The following is an 18,680-nucleotide window of genomic DNA, read 5'->3' as shown; positions in this document are numbered from 1 at the left end:
TCAAGGCAAATCACTCTCTGATCGGTCGAGGCGAGGCGGTGACCGCTCCACGTTCTGTGCTCTAATTCATCCCAAAGGTGTTCTATCGGGTTGAGGTCAGAACTCTGTGCAGGCCAGTCAAGTTCCTCCACCCCAAACTCGCTCATCCATGTCTTTATGGACCTTGCTTTGCGCACTGGTGCACAGTCATGTTTAAACATGTACAAAGTAAGGTCCATAAAGACATGGATGAGTCCTGATCCCAACCTGATAGAACACCTTTGGGATGAATTAGAGTGGTACCAAGCCTTCTCGTCCAACATCATTACCTGACCTCACAAATGCGCTTCTGGAAGAATGGTCCAACATTCCCATAGACACACTCCTAAACCTTGTGGACAGCCTTTCCAGAAGAGTTGAAGCTGTTATAGCTGCAAAGGGTGGGCCAACTCAATATTGAACCCTACAGACTAATGCCCCGTACACACGATCGGACTTTCTGACAACAAAACCGTGAAATTTTGTTCGAAGGTTGTTGGCTCCAACTTTTCTTGCATACACACGGTCACACAAATGTTGGCCAACAATTACAAACGTGGGAACGTGGTGACGTACAAGACGTACGACAAGCCGAGAAAAGGGAAGTTCAATAGCCAGTGCGGCTCCTTCTGCTTGATTCCGAGCATTCCGAGCAACTTCTGTGCGTCAGTTTTGTTAGCGGAAAATTTGAGAACCTGCTAGCCAACATTTGTTGGCGGAAAGTCCGACAACAAATGTTCGATGGAGCGTGCACACAGTCGTACTTTCAGCCAACAAGCTCACATCCAACATTTGCTGTTGGAAAATCCGATCGTGTGTACGGGGCATTAGACTGGGATGCCATTAAAGGGGTTGTAAAGGTAAAAATTTTTTCACCTTAATGCATTCTATGCATTAAGGTGAAAAAACTTCTGACAGAACCGCCGCCCCCAGCCCCCCCGTTTTACTTACCTGACGCCTCGAAAGTCAGCTTCGCGTTCCCGACATCTGTTCCTCCGCTCACCCTGGCCGCTGATTGGCTGCAGTGGATGGATTGAAAGCAGCGCAGCCATTGGCTCGCGCTGCTGTCAATCACATCCGATGACGCGGCGCGCCGGGGGGCGGGGCCGAGTGATACAGTGAGCGGCTATAGCCGCCGGCTGTATCACGGGAGCGCGCCCGCAAGCACTCACCACCGTGCGAGGGAGCTCGCATTAAGGTGGTGAATGCTTGCGGGGAGGAGCTGAAACAGCCGCCGAGGGACCCCAGAAGACGAGGTTCGGGGCCACTCTGTGCAGAACGAGCTGCACAGTGAAGGTAAGTATAACATGTTTGTTATTTTAAAAAAAAAAAAAAAAACACCTTTACAAACGCTTTAAAGTGTGTGCATCAAGGCAAGCGTCACAATACTTTTGGCAATATAGTGTGTCATAGTTTGTAGACTCTTTTCAACCTCACCAACTATGTAACTATAACTTTCTAACTATAACTTTCGCACAAACCTCAATTAATATACACTTATTGGGATTTTTTTTTTTTTGACCAAAGACATGAAGCAGAATACATTTTTGGCCTAAATTTATGAAGAAATTCGATTTTTTGATTGTTTTTATTGGATATGTTTTATAACAGAAAGTACAAAATATTTTCTTTTTTATTTATTTTTTTTAAATTTCAGTCTGTTTATATTGAAAAAAAAAAACCCTAAATGGTGATCAAATACTATCACAAGAATGCTCTATTTATGTGAAAAAAAATGATATAAATCCAATTTGCATGCAGTTTTGCATAACCGCACAATTACCAGTTAAAGTAGCACAGTGCTGGATAGCAAAAAAATGCCCTGGTCATGAAGGGGGTAAAACCTTCCGGAAGTCAAGTGGCTAAGGTCCCTTTTTTGTGGAATTCCTATCCTTTAGAAACCTGATGACATCATCGGAAAGCCCTGCCACTGGTTTTATATTCAGGGTCTCTCCAGTGGAAGAAAAGACATTATCAGAGCTCTGTAAAACGTTTGTTCCTTCCTGACGTAAAATAATCTTTCCCATCTGGAAGCTACGTAGAGCATATAGATGGTTCTTCTGCTTTAATTCCAATATTTTCTCGGTAAGCTGGTGTGAAAACTCGTCATCTCCAGGCAGGGAGCTTAGTTCATAAAATGCATCTAAATTTGCCCGAAGTTGGGCCTCATCGATGTCTTCATTGGTTTCTTGTCTGGATGAAGAGGTGATGGTGGAGCTCCTTTGTTCTCTCACAATGTAAGAACTGCTGCTGGGTGACAATGCAGACAATCTTTCATCATCTTCTGGTCTCATTTTTTCACTGTCTTCACAATCGCTTGTTCTGTAACCTAAAGAAAAATGTAAAATAATTAATGGGGGGGAAGTAATTTATCATCATTCAGAAATATCCACTTACATTATAAAAGTGCGTGTAACGCTTTGCACATCCATGAGCATCGCAATATGGCTGATATTAATAGAATATTGAGTCAAGCCCCAGGGAACTCAATAGACTTTTCACCCTTCCGAGCGGCTTGCAGGATGCCGGCAGACCTTGCAGCGTGCCTTTGTGTAGCATGCGTGATGACGTCACATCCCACCTTATGTGTTTCAACGTCACCATCAGAAATAATTAAGCACAAGCAGACTACAGGCAAATTCTACTGCACAGTCCTGCAACCAATATCTTACACACCAAAGCAGTTAGAATAATTCTAAGGCCACAATAGGGAAAGGAAGTGGTCGGGCAGGGGTCTCCAAACTTTCTAAACAAAGGGCCAGCTTACTGTCCTTCATTCTTTAGGGGACTGTGACTAGTGGGAGTAGAAAATGTACTGGTGTCAGTGGGAGTAAACAATGCCCCATCATTGGTATTATGGGGAGGAATAGTGCAACATAATTGGTATCAATGGGAGGAATCACTGGTATCAGGGGGAGAAATAGTGCCCCATCATTGGTTTCAGTGGAAGGAATAGTTCCCCATCATTGGTATTAGTGGAAGGAATAGTGCCCCGTCATTTGGTAGCAATGGGAGGAATAATGCCCCATCATTGGTAGCAATGGGATGAATAGTGCCCCATCATTGGTGTCAGTGGTAGGAATATTGCCCCATCATTCGCATTAGTGGGAGGAATATTGCCTCATCATTGGTAATAGTGAAAGAAATCAATTGTATCAATGGGAGGAATAGTGCCCGATCATTCGTGTCAGTGGGAGGAATAGTGCCCCATCATTGGTAGCAATGGGAGGAATAGTGCCCCATCATTGGTAGCAATGGGATGAATAGTGCCCCATCATTGGTGTCAGTGTGAGGAATAGTGCCCCATCATTGGTGTCAGTGGTAGGAATATTGCCCCATCATTGGCATTATTGGGAGGAATATTGCCTCATCATTGGTAATAGTGAAAGAAATCAATTGTATCAATGGGAGGAATAGTGCCCAATCATTCGTGTTAGTGGGAGGAATAGTGCCCCATTATTGGCATTAGTGGGAGGAATAGTGCCCCATCATTGGCATTAGTGGGAGGAATATTGCCTCATCATTGGTAATAGTGAAATAAATCAGTGGTATCAATGGGAGGGATAGTGCCCCATCGTTGGTATCAGTGGCGGGAACTATGTCCCAATGTTGCTGCCATTGGGGGGAATAATGCCCAAGGGCTGGATAAAAGTATGCAAGGGCCACATCTGGTCACCGGGCCGCGGTTTGGAGACCACCGTGGTGGGCATAGATATGAAAAATAGAGAGCAGAGGACATATTGAAATCTCCACCTTGAGTGCCAAAGTACTATGTATGTGCAGTGGGGAGATAGGCTTATGAGAAATACAAGTATTCCAAGAGGAAACGGATTCTAGGATGTATCACTAGAGGGATCACCAGCAGGAGGAAGGAAGTTCCGATTCCCCAATATAGATCTTTAGTGAGACCACATTTAGAATACTGTGTCCAATTCGAGACCTCACCTACAGAAGGATATTGATAAAATAGAACGAGTCCAGAGACGGGTAACAAAAATGGTGAAACATCTGGGGGATAAAATTAATAGAGAGCGACCTGAGGAACTTAATATGTACAGTCTGGTGGAAAGAAGGGAAAGGGGAGACATGATTGAAACCTTTAAATACATCAAGGGGGTGAATAAGGTTCAGGAAGGCGGTCTTTTCAATATGAAACCAAAATCAACACGGGGACATGACCTCAAACTAACTGGGAGGAAATTTCAAAACGAATCTTAGAAAGTATTATTTTACTGAAAGGGTAGTTGATGATTGGAATAAAACTACCAACAGAGGTAGTGAGACAGTCAACAGTAAATGGCTTCAAACATGCATAGGATAAACATATATCTAATCTATAAAAGGTTAATGAAACCCCCCCCCCCCCCCAAAAAAAAAAAAAAAAAAAAGGGCTGACTCGATGTTTGATGGATTACTTTTTCTGCCGTGCCTTTGCATAGTGGGTAAAATATAGAAAATTTGGGGGTTTACAAAAACTGGAGTCCGCAAAATCTGGTGCAGCTGTCCATGGTAGCCAATCAGCTTCTGACTTCAGCTTGTTCAATTAACCACTTCCCGACCGGCGCATGCCGATGTACGTCGGCAGAATGGCATGGACAGGCAAATGGGCGTACAGGTACGTCCCTTTAAATTTGCCGCTGTGCCATCGTGTGCGCGCCGGCCAGGACCTCTGTGAGTGTGATCGCGGGTCCCGCGGACTCCATCGCCGTGGGGATACCCGCGATCGTCTCACAGGGAGGAAGAACGGGGAGATGCTAATGTAAAAAAGCATCTCCCCGTTCTGCCTAGTGACAGTGTCACTGATCTCTGCTCCCTGTGATCGGAGGAGAAATCAGTGATGTGTCACACACAGCCCAGCCCCCCCACAGTTAGAAACACGCCCCCAGGACACACTTAACCCCTACACTGCCACCTGGTGGTTAATCCCTTCACTGCCAGTGTCATTTACACAGGAATCAGTGCATTTGTATAGCACTGATTGCTGTATAAATGACAATGGTCCCAAAAATGTGTCAAAATTGTTCGATATAATGTCGCAGTCACGATAAAAATCGCTGATCGCCGCCATTACTAGTAAAAAAAATAAATTATTAATAAAAATGCCATAAAACGATCCCCTATTTTGTAAACACTATAACTTTTGCGCAAACCAATCAATAATCGCTTATTGCGATTTTTTTACCAAAAATATGTATCGGCCTAAACTGAGGAAAAAAATGTTTTTTTATATATTTTTGGGGGATATTTATTATAGCAAAATGTAAAAAATAATGCGTTTTTTTCAAAATTGTTGCTCTATTTTTGTTTATAGCGCAAAAAATAAAAACCGCAGAGGTGATCAAATACCACCAAAAGAAAGCTCTATTTGTGGGAAAAAAAGGACGTCAATTTTGTTTGGGAGCCACGTTGCACGACCGCGCAATTGTCAGTTAAAGCGACGCAGTGCCGAATTCCAAAAAGTGCTCTGGTCATTGGCCAGCAAAATGGTCCGGGGCTTAAGTGGTTAAGCTTTGACAATAAAACCTGGAAGCTGATTGGCTACCATGCACAGCTGCACCAGATTTCGCACTCTCCAGTTTTAGTAAATCAACCCCTTGGCATCAAGAGCAATCTGCCTACTAGCAACAATGAACCCTAGGTGGCAAAAGCCACTTGTATTCTAGGCGTCAAGAGCTACCTGCATCCTAACAACGAAAAACCCTAAGAGCCCTTGCACACTGGGGCGGTTTGCAGGCGCTATTGCGCTAATAATAGTGCCTGCAAACCGCCCCGAAAGTGCCGCTGCTTTCATTCCAGTGTGAAAGCCCCGAGGGCTTGCACACTGGAGCGATGCGCTGGCAGGACGGTAAAAAAAGTCCTGCTAGCAGCATCTTCGGAGCGGTGAAGGAGCGGTGTGTATACCGCTCCCTTACCGCTTCTGCCCATTGAAATCAATGGGACGGCGCGGTTATACCGCCGGCAAAGCGCCTCTGCAGAGGAGCTTTGCGGTGGTATTTAACCCTTTCTCGGCCGCTAGCGGGGGGTAAAACCGCCCCGCTAGCGGCCGCATACCGACGGTAAAACGCCGCTAATAATAGCAGCGTTTTACCGCCGACGCCGCCCCCCGCCCCAGTGTGCAAGGGCTCTTAGATGGAAGAAACACTGGCGTCCTAGCAATGAAGGCCCCTAGGTGACAGGAGCCTCCTGCATCCTAGAAATGAGTGATGCTAGGCAGCAAGAACCACCTGCATCCTAGCAATAATCGACACTAGGCAACAAGAACCACTTGTGTCCTAGCAACAAGTCCACACTAATGAAGTGTGTCCTTTGTGTCTAGGCTGCAGCATTATGTACAACCTCGACTTTTACTCACTCTTGTACAGTGCAGTCAATGACGAACATCCAGTGCTGAGAGTTACTGGTGGGGTACCCAGATCACAGTAGGTCACTTCAGCTCCTCCATTCAGTAAATGCCTTGCATTCTTTTCAGTGAATGCATGCATTGATTGGAGGCGGGGAGTGAAAGGAAATAGATGGTATTCTTGATGACCACCCGTCTATCAGGTACACCAACAGGGCCATCAGATATCTGGAGATACCGAATGAAACGAGAGGCAGGTTCTGCATTCGTAAAATGTCTGCCTTTATTAGGTGTGTTACAGCTTATATATGGTTCAACATACCAATAGAAAGAGGGGGGGTTAGTAAATGATGTATTGGTATAAAATATATGGTTATACAAGTCAATGACTCCTAAAATACATTTATCATGAGGTTACAAGAGACAACAGGCCACCTGGTTATGAGTCATAAGTCATGCATCCTGTCCCATGGCCTACAGAACAGAGAACAGGAAAGGAAAACCAACCCACAATGATTACACATATCTATCTATATATATATATATATATATATATATATAAATAGATAGAGAGATAGAGAGATAGATAGATAGAGAGATAGATAGATAGATAGATAGATAGATAGATAGATAGATAGATAGATAGATAGATAGATAGATAGATAGATAGATAGATAAAGAAAGTGCTTGTGCAAGCATTTTTCTAAGCATTCTTTCATAATTGAACTGGCAAAGCATATCAAAATGGAGTCACAATGGTTTGGGCATATTATTACAGGGAGATTGTGGCATTCATCCACACCTCCTCCAATCGCAGAGTGTCTTGCATTTGATGAAAAGTATGCAAGACATTTAATGAATAAAGGTGTTGATCTAAATACTCCAGCCAGAACTCTAATGCTCTGTACACACGGGCGGACTTTTCGACCGGACTGGTCCGACGGACCGAATCCGGCGGACAATCCGACCTTGTGTGGGCTTCATCGGACTTTCAGCGGACTGTTTCTGTCGAAAATCTGACGGACTTTAGATTTGGAACATGTTTCAAATCTTTCCGCCGGAACTCTGCCGGACCCAGTTCCTATCGAGAAATCCGCTCGTCTGTATGCTAGTCCGATGGACAAAAACTGACGCTAGGGCAGCTTTTGGCTACTGGCTACGAACTTCCTTATTTCAGTCCGGTCGTACGTCATCACGTACGAATCCGTCGGACTTTGGTGTGATCGTGTGTAGGCAAGTCCGTTCCTTCGAAAGTCCGTCGGAAGTCCGTCGGAAAGACTGTCGGACCTTTGATGCCGAAAAGTCCTCCCATGTGTACAGGGCATTACTCTCAGCACCAGAAGTTGGCTGAATGCACTGTACAGGATTGACATAATGCTGCAGCTTAGACACATGGAACATAACTCATTGGGGTGGGTTTATGTTTATATTGCATATGTCCAAAAAGAAAAGGCTTTGTTTAGAGTTTAGCTTTAACCCCTTAACATCACCTCCTGGTGGCCCTTTAAATGGGCTTTAGTGCCGGTGCCGAGAAAGTTCCCCTCGGCGGATAAGGACCCCCCTGTACTGTGCAGGCGCAGCGCTTGCGCAGTACGAGCCGCCGGAAATATCCGAAGCTGAATAGCTGTAAGTCAGCTGTACACGGCGCCTGTAACAGGGCCCCTCGCGGGCTCGCTTCGCTCACCACGCTTTGGGCACGGACTTGCTTTTCTCGGCACTTTTTTATTCTACCTCTATGTCCACTTGGATGGTGGGGCTTGAACCTGGACTCAGAGCGCAGGCACAGTGTACAGCTGACTCAAGGTTTTCAGCTTCGGCTATTTTCGGCGGCTCCGTAGTCCTTCGTACTGCGCAAGTGATGCGCCTGCGCAGTACAGGGGGGTCCTTATCCGCTGGGGGAACTTTCTCGGCAAGACACCGGGAAGTGGTGCGGGTTCTGTATCATGTGACTGCTGTTATTGGCTCTTACAGTGGAAACATGATAGGGAGCCCACCCCGCTGTCTCATGGTCAGAAGCCTTGATCAGATGTCATTGACAGCTCAGTCAGTGTGCTGGGAGCCACCTGTATCCCCAAGACCCTGCACCCACCATTCCAAATGCATCTTTATATCTTTCAAAACTTGTTTTGGCAAAGTCTTATTATTTAGAGTGCTGAATAAATTGGCAAAACAAAATAGCTGCATAGCTGTTAAAGGATCAGAACGACCTTGGACTAATGATTTGATGATGAGAAGAAATGTCCTTTGTACGAGAACTCACATTTGCCGTCACTGAAGCAAAACAAAAGCGGGTGCGCTCCGTAATTTCATCTCATTTTGCAGAAATTGTCAGAACATGAAAAAGGATTCAAGAGCACTACAGGGCATTTCAAAGTGAATTTGCTTCCTGCGATATTTGATAGAAAGTGAACATACATATGCAAAGGCCATTTTGCTTTTTATATGTAAATAAGAAACATGCAAACATAAGATATCTTCAGAAGATAACATTTTCCCCATCTGCCTCCGACTTCTTGCACTTGTTGTGGTCATCGAGTTGGATGTTTTAATCTTTGTTCACATGGGCCTCAGCTTGTAAAAGAGCTTTGGGAACTTTTACAAAGACTAAACCCCGGACCCGGCATTCACTATATCTGGTCTCCCAGAGTACACAGAAATGCAATTATTTTAGTAAATCTAAACTGTTAAAAATCCTTTTCTCATCAGCAGTATATAGCAGTCTTATGACTTCTATCAGTTTCCGAAAACTGAGCATGTGCAGAGTGCCCCCATGGCTCTGTACTATCAGGAGATAGATCGGGGACAGTAAAAGAAGGGGAGGATCAGATGTTTACACAATGTGGAGGATTAACCCCTTAGGTTCCCAACTGAGTATAACAGGCATGCTTTACTGTATATACAGACTGATTTTACTCCTGTGGTTTTAGAAACACTTTAAATATGGCAAAGGTGCAAGGTGACAAAACAAGGTGAAGATACAGTGCAACAAGACAGACATCCCAACCTGCCAAAACCCAATTCAGGGAGGTGGTGCTGCGTGGCGTTTTGCGCTACCCCCCCCCTCCCCCCCCCCCCCCCCCCATGAGGAGATGATCAGAGACTGCAGACATAATACAGGAGATTAGACCCGTTTCACACTGGATGCATTTTTCAGGCACATTAGCGTTAAAAATAGCACCTGAAAAAAGCCTCATCTGCAAGCCCAGTGTGAGAGCCCGAATGCTTTCACACTGGAGCGGTGCTCCATTCTATTAAAGTCATCATTTTAATACTACACTCAGGTCGGCGCCTCCCCCTCCCTGTTTTTTTTTTTTCCCTTACATGTCTTGCAGAGTTCTGGACACACTCTGAAGAATGGCTGCCTTCCTTTTTAAACCCCTAATACCCCTTTCTTTTCCAACCACCCAACCTATGGATACATCACCATCCAGCTATTACAGCCACAGACTATACCCCTAAGGATTACTCCATTTGGAGCACCATATAACACTGACTATACTGCTAGATGGTAGGATGCAGGTGGCCAGCTAGGGGCCTTTGTTGCTAGGAAGCAGGTGGCTCCTGCCATCTATGGTCCTTCATTGCTAGATCATAGGTGGCTCTTAGCGCTTAGTGTCATTTATTGGTAGGACACAGGCAGCTCCTGCCAGCTAGGGGCCTTTGTTGCTAGGATGCAGGTGGCTCCTTCCACCTAGGGGCCTTTGTTGCTAGGATGCAGGTGGCTCCTTCCACCTAGAGGCCTTTGTTGCTAGGATGCAGGTGGCTCCTTCCACCTAGGGGCCTTTGTTGCTAGGATGCAGGTGGCTCCTTCCACCTAGGGGCCTTTGTTGCTAGGATGCAGGTGGCTCCTGCCGTCTATGGTACTTCTTTGCTAGGACATAGGTAGTGTCATTCATTGCTAGGATGCAGAAGCCTCCTGCCAGCTAGGGTTCTTTGATGCTAGAATGCAGGTGGCTCCCACCACTTAGGGGCCTTCGTTGTTAGAGAGCTCTTGATGCCTAACATCATTTATTGGTAGGATGCAAGCGGCCATTAAGAACCAACATGTCAACTCAAAAGTGTTTAATCATGCAGATTACAAATTATTAAAATTTACATGTTAGCCCCAAGCAGGCCAAAAGAGTATATTTGCACTGTGTGCGTGGGAACCCTTAGAGCCAGTCCCATGAGACACTGCAAGACTCTAATAATCACAGGAATGACTCCTGGAGGCAGAGGCATGATGGGATTTGTAGTTTCACCTCAGATGGAGGGCCAAGGTTGCCTACCCCTGCCTTTAAGAGCTCATGCAGCTCCAAAACAAAAAAAAACCAAAAGCTGCTTTTACAGGCATTTGAGCTTTTATTTCACTTGAAGAAGCTTGTGCTTTTTTTGTGCTCTTGTACATGTTTTTATTGAGCTTCTTCAAGCTCCTTTAAGCTTTTTTGAGCATAAGCGTTTTTTTTTTCCCCCCACAAAGCCTCCTAGATAGTATTTTCTCAACCACTTTTACTGTGTAAACAAAACAGAAAGCTGGAACAAACGTTTTTTTGTACGTTTTCGAGCTTCTTTGAGCTTTTTTAGCTCTTTGGGGCATCAGCTTCTCTCAAAAACGCGAGTCTAGTGTTTTTTTTTTTTTCTCTTCTGCCTGTAGAAGCATACGCCTGAATAAGCCATAGTGTGCATTGGACACGTTGGCTAACATGGAGGGGAGTTTCTAGGCAGGAAAAAATGAGAGCTGAAAAGCCTGTAGAAGCCGCTTCTTTGAGCTCCTTTGAGCTGCAGTGTGCATGAGCCCTTATTTGTGTACAGTGTAATACACAGTCCATACACAGGATCACAGAGGTTTCCATTTTGAGTTTATGGAAATGAACGCAGTGCAAGTTTACAAATCTTTACACAACTTTGTGCACAGGGCCATAGAAAATAATAATTGTAAAACAAAAAAAAGATGAACTCCTGCGCTCATGGGGGCGTTGTTGGTATGGGTACGTAGTGCTGTTATGATGGCCAAACTGGAGAAAGTGGTCATGTATGTCCCGCTGCCTGGACTGACCCGGGGTGGTCTGAAGAAGATAGCGTGGGAAGGATGGACGGAAGGCGCGTGATCAGACACTTCATACAGTTTATTCATAAGCAATCTATACACAGGGGGGAGAACCTCTGGGGGAATCTAGGATGGAAAAGGACCTGGGGGTCCTAGTAGATGATCGGCTCAGCAATGGCATGCAATGCCAAGCTGCTGCTAACAAAGCAAACAGAATATTGGCATGCATTAAAAGGGGGATCAACTCCAGAGATAAAACGATAATTCTCCCGCTCTACAAGACTCTGGTCCGGCCGCACCTGGAGTATGCGGTCCAGTTCTGGGCACCAGTCCTCAGGAAGGATGTACTGGAAATGGAGCGAGTACAAAGAAGGGCAACAAAGCTAATAAAGGGTCTGGAGGATCTTAGTTATGAGGAAAGGTTGCAAGCACTGAACTTATTCTCTCTGGAGAAGAGACGCTTGAGAGGGGATATGATTTCAATTTACAAATACCGGACTGGTGACCCCACAATAGGGATAAAACTTTTTCACAGAAGAGAGTTTAATAAGACTCGTGGCCACTCATTAAAATTAGAAGAAAAGAGGTTTAACCTTAAACTACGTAGAGGGTTCTTTACTGTAAGAGCGGCAAGGATGTGGAATTCCCTTCCACAGGCGGTGGTCTCAGCGGGGAGCATTGATAGCTTCAAGAAACTATTAGATAAGCACCTGAATGACCGCAACATACAGGGATATACAATGTAATACTGACACATAATCACACACATAGGTTGGACTTGATGGACTTGTGTCTTTTTTCAACCTCACCTACTATGTAACTATGTAAATACATTCATGTAAGAAATATAAACATACTACGTTTTGTGAAGGGGGGGGGGGGGGTTACAAAATGTACATTAGTAGTGTTACAAGTGAGACACGCCCAAACAGGGGCAAGTGCTAAAAGAATGGCTGACGCGTTTCGAGGATAACCTCTTCATCAGAGCTTTAAAAGGTGAAACAGTCTGTACAAACACATATGCACATGGAAAGCGGTGGCTAGTGGAGAGACATATCATGTGAAGGATAGTTGGTTCTCCTTAGCTCCAATGTAGGCCCACATTAGAGCGTTCTATAGCGGCAGAAATGATAAGTGTGCAAGGTGATCCTTCTTGTGGGGGTGGTACTGTCTGGTGAACCTGTTTCAGGAGCTTGTAAGAAAACTGCAGCCTGCGTGCGTCCTTTGGGGGGGCTCTGATGAAGAGGTTATCCTCGAAACGCGTCACGTAGTATGTTTATATTTCTTACATGTATGTATTTTATTGCTTATGAATAAACTGTATGATATAATGCCAGTGTCTGATCACGCGCCTTCCATCCATCCCTCCCATAGAAAACAATACGTCTTGAGATCCATAAACAAGCGCCCTATGGAGCTTATGTGGATGAGTCTTTATTTCCTTTCACAGAAACTGCTATAACTTTTCTGAAATTTCCCTGGGCTCCCGGCAATGGTCAGGGCTGTCTTTAACACAGGGCAAAAGGGGCAGCTGCTCTGGGCCCAGTCATTCTTGTGGGGCCCAAAGCAGCTGCCCCTTGAGCCCACAAATATTTGATAAGTGGATTCGGGAGGGCCTAGGAAAATGTTTGCTCAAGGTCCAATCAATATTAAAGATGGCCCTGTTGATGGTACATTGCGGATTTCACCTTTACAAGTCATGGCGGGGTTATCCGGCATTCTGCCGATTACCGCTTTGTTAAACAGGAATCGTGTTAACATTTTACAACACACACAATGCTAATGTGTCAGCGACTGCTATACAATTAGGAACATTACCATTCTCCCACACCTTCCTGAAAAGTGCAACAGGCAGCATTTAATTAAAGCGTGTGTGTTTATTTTCCAGCGGATGATCTATGAGTATAATGAAGATGATGATGGAGCGGACGTGCAGAAGACGAGAATCCATCCATTGCACACACAGTACAATCAGGCTGCGTCCTAAGAGGCAGCACAGCGCACAGCTTTTTTATGAAAGCGATAATAACCTTTCTTCCTCTATGATGATTTCTTCTGGAATGGAGAGGTCATATGAAAGAAGGAAATCCTTAACTCGCCGCGTGAGCCTGCTGGAGGTGATCCATTGATTGACGCACTTAAAATTAATAATCCAATTCCAATTCCCACACGTCTGGCAAGCCGTAGACATTGACCCTGCCAGGTTTAGAGCTGAGCTGCAGCGCGCTCGATAATGTCATATTTCTATTTATGACCAATTATGATGTGAAATTTATTTGTTAGAAGTGAACTCTGAGGCATTGCATTAGATATCCTCTTGCAGATTCCCCCATTGGCAGCCCACGTGGGGAGCAAAGGTACCATCCATGACCAGCTCTTGTGAGACCGAGCAGCAGGGTGGATAAAAAATGCCGATTTAAAAAAAAAAAAAAAAAAAATCAGATTTTTTTTTTTTTTTTATTTAAATCATTTTTTTTATTTTTTATCAAATTTATTTTAGTAAGATGCTTTTGGAGTAAAAATGTATCTAAAAATAGTTTTCTATGTAATCACTTCAATACCGGGCACCCCCCCCCCCCCTTCTGCCCAGGACAATTTTCAGCTTTCAGCGCTGTCACACTTTGAATGACAATTGCGCGGTCATACAACACTGTGATCAAACAAAATTTTTATCATTTTCTTCCCACAAATAGAGCTTTCTTTTGGTGGTATTTGATCACCCCTGGGGTTTCTATTTTTTGCTAAACAAAATAAAAAAGACTGGAATTTAAAAAACAAAACAAAAAACAAAACAAAAACAGTTTTTCTTTGTTTATGTTTTAACCCTTTCATGACTAAGCCTATTTTTGAAATTTGGTGTTTACAAGTTAAAATCCATATTTTTTGCTAGAAAATTACTTAGAACCCCCAAACATTATATATATTTTTTTAGCAGAGAATCTAGAGAATAAAATGGAGATTGTTGCAATATTTTTTATCACACGGTATTTGTGCAGCGGTGTTTTAAACGCAAATTTTTGGAAAAGTGACACTTTCATGAATTTTAAAAAATCCAAACAGTAAAGTTACCCCAATTTTTTTGTATAATGTGAAAGATGATGTTACGCCGAGTAAATAGATACCAAACATGTCACCCTTTATAATTGCACGCACTCGTGGAATGGCGACGAACTACGGTACCTTTGAATTTCCATAGGCGACGCTTTAAAAAATTTTTACGGTTACCAGGTTTGAGCTACAGAGGAGGTCTAGGGCTAGAATTATTGCTCTCGCTCTGACAATCGCGGCGATACCTCACATGTGTGGTTTGAACACCGTTTACATATGCGGGCGCGACTTCCGTATGCGTTTTCTTCGCTGCGCGAGCTCGCGGGGACAGGGGCACTTTAAAAAAAATTTTTTTTTTTTTTAATTTATTTTTGTACTTTATAAATTGTGTTTAAAATTTTATTTTATTTTTTTTTTACTTTTATTGCTGTCACAAGCAATGTAAACATCCCTTGTGACAGTAATAGGTGGTGACAGGTACTCTTTATGGAGGGATGGGGGGTCTAAAAGACCCCCCATCCCTCCTTTACACTTCAAAGTATTGTACTGTGTACTTTTTTAAATTCGGCGCCATTGGCAGCCGAGTAAACGGGAAGTGACGTCATGACGTCGCTTCCGCGTTTACAGCAAGAAGGCTGGAACGAAGCCGCTCGCAGCTTCCTTCCAGTCCGCCCCCAGCCGCCGAAGGCAGCGGAACGGACACCGGGCCTCCCGATCGCACGGGAGGCCCGGTAACAGCGGCGGGAGGCGGCGGGAGGGGGGGGATGTCCCCTCCCGCTCCTCCGGTATAACAACCGAGCGGCTTTTAGCCGCATCGGTTGTTATACACGGGTAACCGATCGCCCGCTGAAAACAACGGTACCGGGATGATGCCTGCAGCTGCGGGCATCATCCCGGTATAACCCCGGAAAGCCGAGTACGCATATATGCGTTCGGTCGGCGGGAAGGGGTTAACATTTAGTTTTCTCCTTCACTGACGGGCACTGATTAGGAGGCACTAATATGTACAATTGATGGGCACTGATAAGGAGGCACTAATATGTAGAACTGATGGGCACTGATATGCTGGACTGGTATGCGGCCCCGATGGGCAATGATAGGTGGCACTGATGGGCACTGACAAGCAGGACTGAAGGGCACTAATGCTGTAGATGGCACTGATGATGATAGGCATTACCGATGAGCACTGATTGGCATTTGACATGGGCACTGATTGGTACTTTGATGGGCACTGACTGGCAGCTGATGAGTACTGATTGGCAGATGTGGTGGGCACCTCTGATGGGTGCTGCACTGATTATCAGTGCAGACCCCCCTCTAACAGGAGGGCTCTCCCTGTCGGCGCGAACCGAGGAAAGCCGCTTACCGGCACTTCCTGGTTCACGATGTGATCAGCTGTGATTGGTCACAGCTGATCGAGTGGTAAAGAGCCCACGTCATAGGCTCGTTACCCTGATCGGAGTTGCGGTGTGTCAGAGTTGCACACCACCGATCGTGTCCCCCGTGGATGTCATATGACGTCCAGTCAGGATAACGCAACCACCGCCCGCCCGTCATTCTGCTATAGGCCGGGCGGGAAGCGGTTAAGATACATTAAGAATTTTGTTTATTCAGCATGGAATGGAGCTTAGTTGTGTAGCATGAGGCTGTATATTCTGCAATATTTAAATTTTTGGTAAACTCATTCAATGAATCCAAGCTCTGCAAGCTGAGAGAACATGCACTGCATTGATGCATTCACACAATTTCACAGTACCAGCAAGAATGAGTCCTTACATTTTAAAGAGCACCGGTCATTTCAGATCGATCATGGCAGCGCCCGTTAGCGGGCATCCACTCACCTGCTGCTGCCACGTCCCTCACCTTGTTGTGTCACTGCCGCATCACCAGACGTCCCATTAAAGTGAATGGAATTGTCGGTGAGTCAACAGCGGGTCAGAGGAGGAGCCCCTGCGGGACAGAGATGACAGTTGCTCTTTAAAAATTATCATTTAAATCAAACACACCCTGCAAAGCAGTGCAGCCATCTACATGCCCCCCCCCCCCCCCCCCCAGTTCTAATAATCATCGTTGTAGACCCTTCCATATACCCAGTGAAGTGACTGGCCTCAGGTGGTACACAGATATGAAATAAATCCTCCTACATAAGTTGTACCTGTTTATCTGCAGCAGTGGCGGCCCATCCATTAGGGGTGCAGGAGCTCCGCCTCCCCTAATCCATGCCATGGGCTCCTTATACACATGCAGGGCGCCAGACGCATGGATTCCAACGGGTTTTTTAAGTACATGATCAGCGGCTCTAATTGGCTAATTGTTTGCCGCCCCTCCAAAAAAAATAGGCAGCACCAGCCGCCACTGCAGCCCTCTCTCCTCTACATCCATTCAAAGGTCAGAATTTGTGACCTTCAGAATTCCCGCCAGCAAAAGATTGAGAGCATGTTCTCTATTTTTCGGTCGGAAAAAGTTCCTATCCGAAAATGCGTTAGTCTGTATGCAATTCCGACGCGCAAAAAAACACGCATGCTCGGAAGCATTGAACTTCATTTTCTCGGCTCGTCGTAGTGTTGTACGTCACCGCGTTCTTGGCGGTCGAAAGTTCAGAGAACTTTTGTGTGACCCGTGTGTATGCAAGCCAAGCTTGAGCGGAATTCTGTCGGAAAAAAAATCCAAGATTTTGGAAATTTCGGAAAATTTCGGAAATTTCACTCGTGTGTACGGGGCATAAGTGCTCTGGATTGAGACAAGTACACACTATAGAGGGATAGGCTTTGTTCATATTTCATGTCTGAGGTTTACAACCACTGTAGGGGTAGGGAGGAAGGAAGGCAGTGTAGCACACATTTCAGGGGCAGAACAGTAATAAAACGGGGCTCTATTTTGGCTCTGGGCCCTGACGCATGCCTTAATTGTTTCCACATAAAAATAAAATAAAAATAGAAAAAACAAAAAAAATTGAATAGTTACTTTTCAAAGAATAATCCTATAGTATAAAAGGTAAGCAGCTGCATGTTTAAAAAAAAAAAAAAAAAAAAAAAAAAGATTTAAAATGCGCACAGACGACACTAACAGCGATTCCACACATCTAAGAATACGCTGAATCTTCATGAGAATAATTTATCACTATAACACCGCCGCGTTTGTCTCTCTGGCACAAGAAAAAAACAAAATTCACTCCGAAAAAATGTAATTATAATGTCATCCCAGCTGTGTATTATTATCAGAGATTTAACCCATAAAGCCTTCTGTAAGGAAGGATTGTTTCACCTTCCTGTATATATCATTTCTATTATTTTCTCTGCAAATAATTGTCACATTATTCCAAAGATCTTACTTTAATTATTCATAACAAATGTGGGATTTATCTTCCTGTAAATCATATTCATAACCTGCCTTCCTCCTCGTCTCTATTGCTGTAATCACACAAAAAAGGGAGAATTTCTCTTTGCTTATTAAAGAGGAACTGCAGTCTGCTCACATAATTTGTAATTAAAAACATCTTTGCCATTCTGAAGCTTCCCTCCAACCACTTTGCATATTATTATATATATATATATATACTGTGATTATGTACTTGCCAAATACGCTACAGAAATCTCCCTCCACTGAGTCTGTCACTCTCGTGAGAGTTTGCCTGGAAGGGAGGGGGGGATGAGTCATAAGAGGGCCAATCAGAGCTGCAGAGCTGGAGGTGTGCCGCTGTGTAAATCCAGGAAGTGAACAGGCAGCAGCTTCAGCTGCCCACAGTTAAAATGGCTGCAGCCAGACTCAGTGGAGGGAGATTTCTACAGCCTATTTGGCAAATACGGAATCACAGTATATATAAAATAATATGCAAAGTGGTTGGAGGGAAGCTTCAGAATGGCAAAGATATTTTTATTACAAATTATGTGAGCAGACTGCAGTTCCTCTTTAAAGTGATACTAAGCCCTGGTTCGCAGCTGAACTCGCACCATTTAATTCCCGCATGTCAGTCCCGATTTCGGCGGCGATTTCAGAGACATCTGTGCGGGTTTCTGCAGAGATGTCAATGGAAATCGCACCCCGAAATCGCAAAAAGTAGTACAGAAAGCACTTTTTGAAATCGGTGCGGCGCCGCAAATTAGGACGGTGCCATTGCCGGCAATTGCCACCGATATGACATGTCAAATCACACCAATGTGATCCAGGGCTAAAAGGTGGTTTCTTTTTTGTTGTTTTTTTTGTGAAAAAAAAAAAAAGAAGAAGAAGTGGTAATACCTGCTCTGTGCA

At 44.6% G+C, this 18,680-nt stretch overlaps 1 protein-coding gene across 1 annotated transcript in view; it reads right to left on the bottom strand.

The window, feature by feature from the left end:
- Positions 1 to 1,460: 1,460 nt before the first annotated feature.
- Positions 1,461 to 18,680, bottom strand: part of SHLD1 (shieldin complex subunit 1) — a 110,346-nt gene continuing 93,126 nt past the window's right edge. Inside the window, exon 3 of the mRNA XM_073628613.1 lies at positions 1,461 to 2,347. Within this exon, the coding sequence (XP_073484714.1) occupies positions 1,881 to 2,347 (467 nt within the window). The 3' untranslated portion in view covers positions 1,461 to 1,880. The remainder of the gene's footprint in view (positions 2,348 to 18,680) is intronic.

This window comes from Aquarana catesbeiana, linkage group LG04 (genome assembly GCF_042186555.1).
Source record: "Aquarana catesbeiana isolate 2022-GZ linkage group LG04, ASM4218655v1, whole genome shotgun sequence".
NCBI lineage: Eukaryota > Metazoa > Chordata > Amphibia > Anura > Ranidae > Aquarana > Aquarana catesbeiana.
Note: the sequence above shows the minus strand (reverse complement) of the source record. Positions and strands in the feature narration are given on the sequence as shown.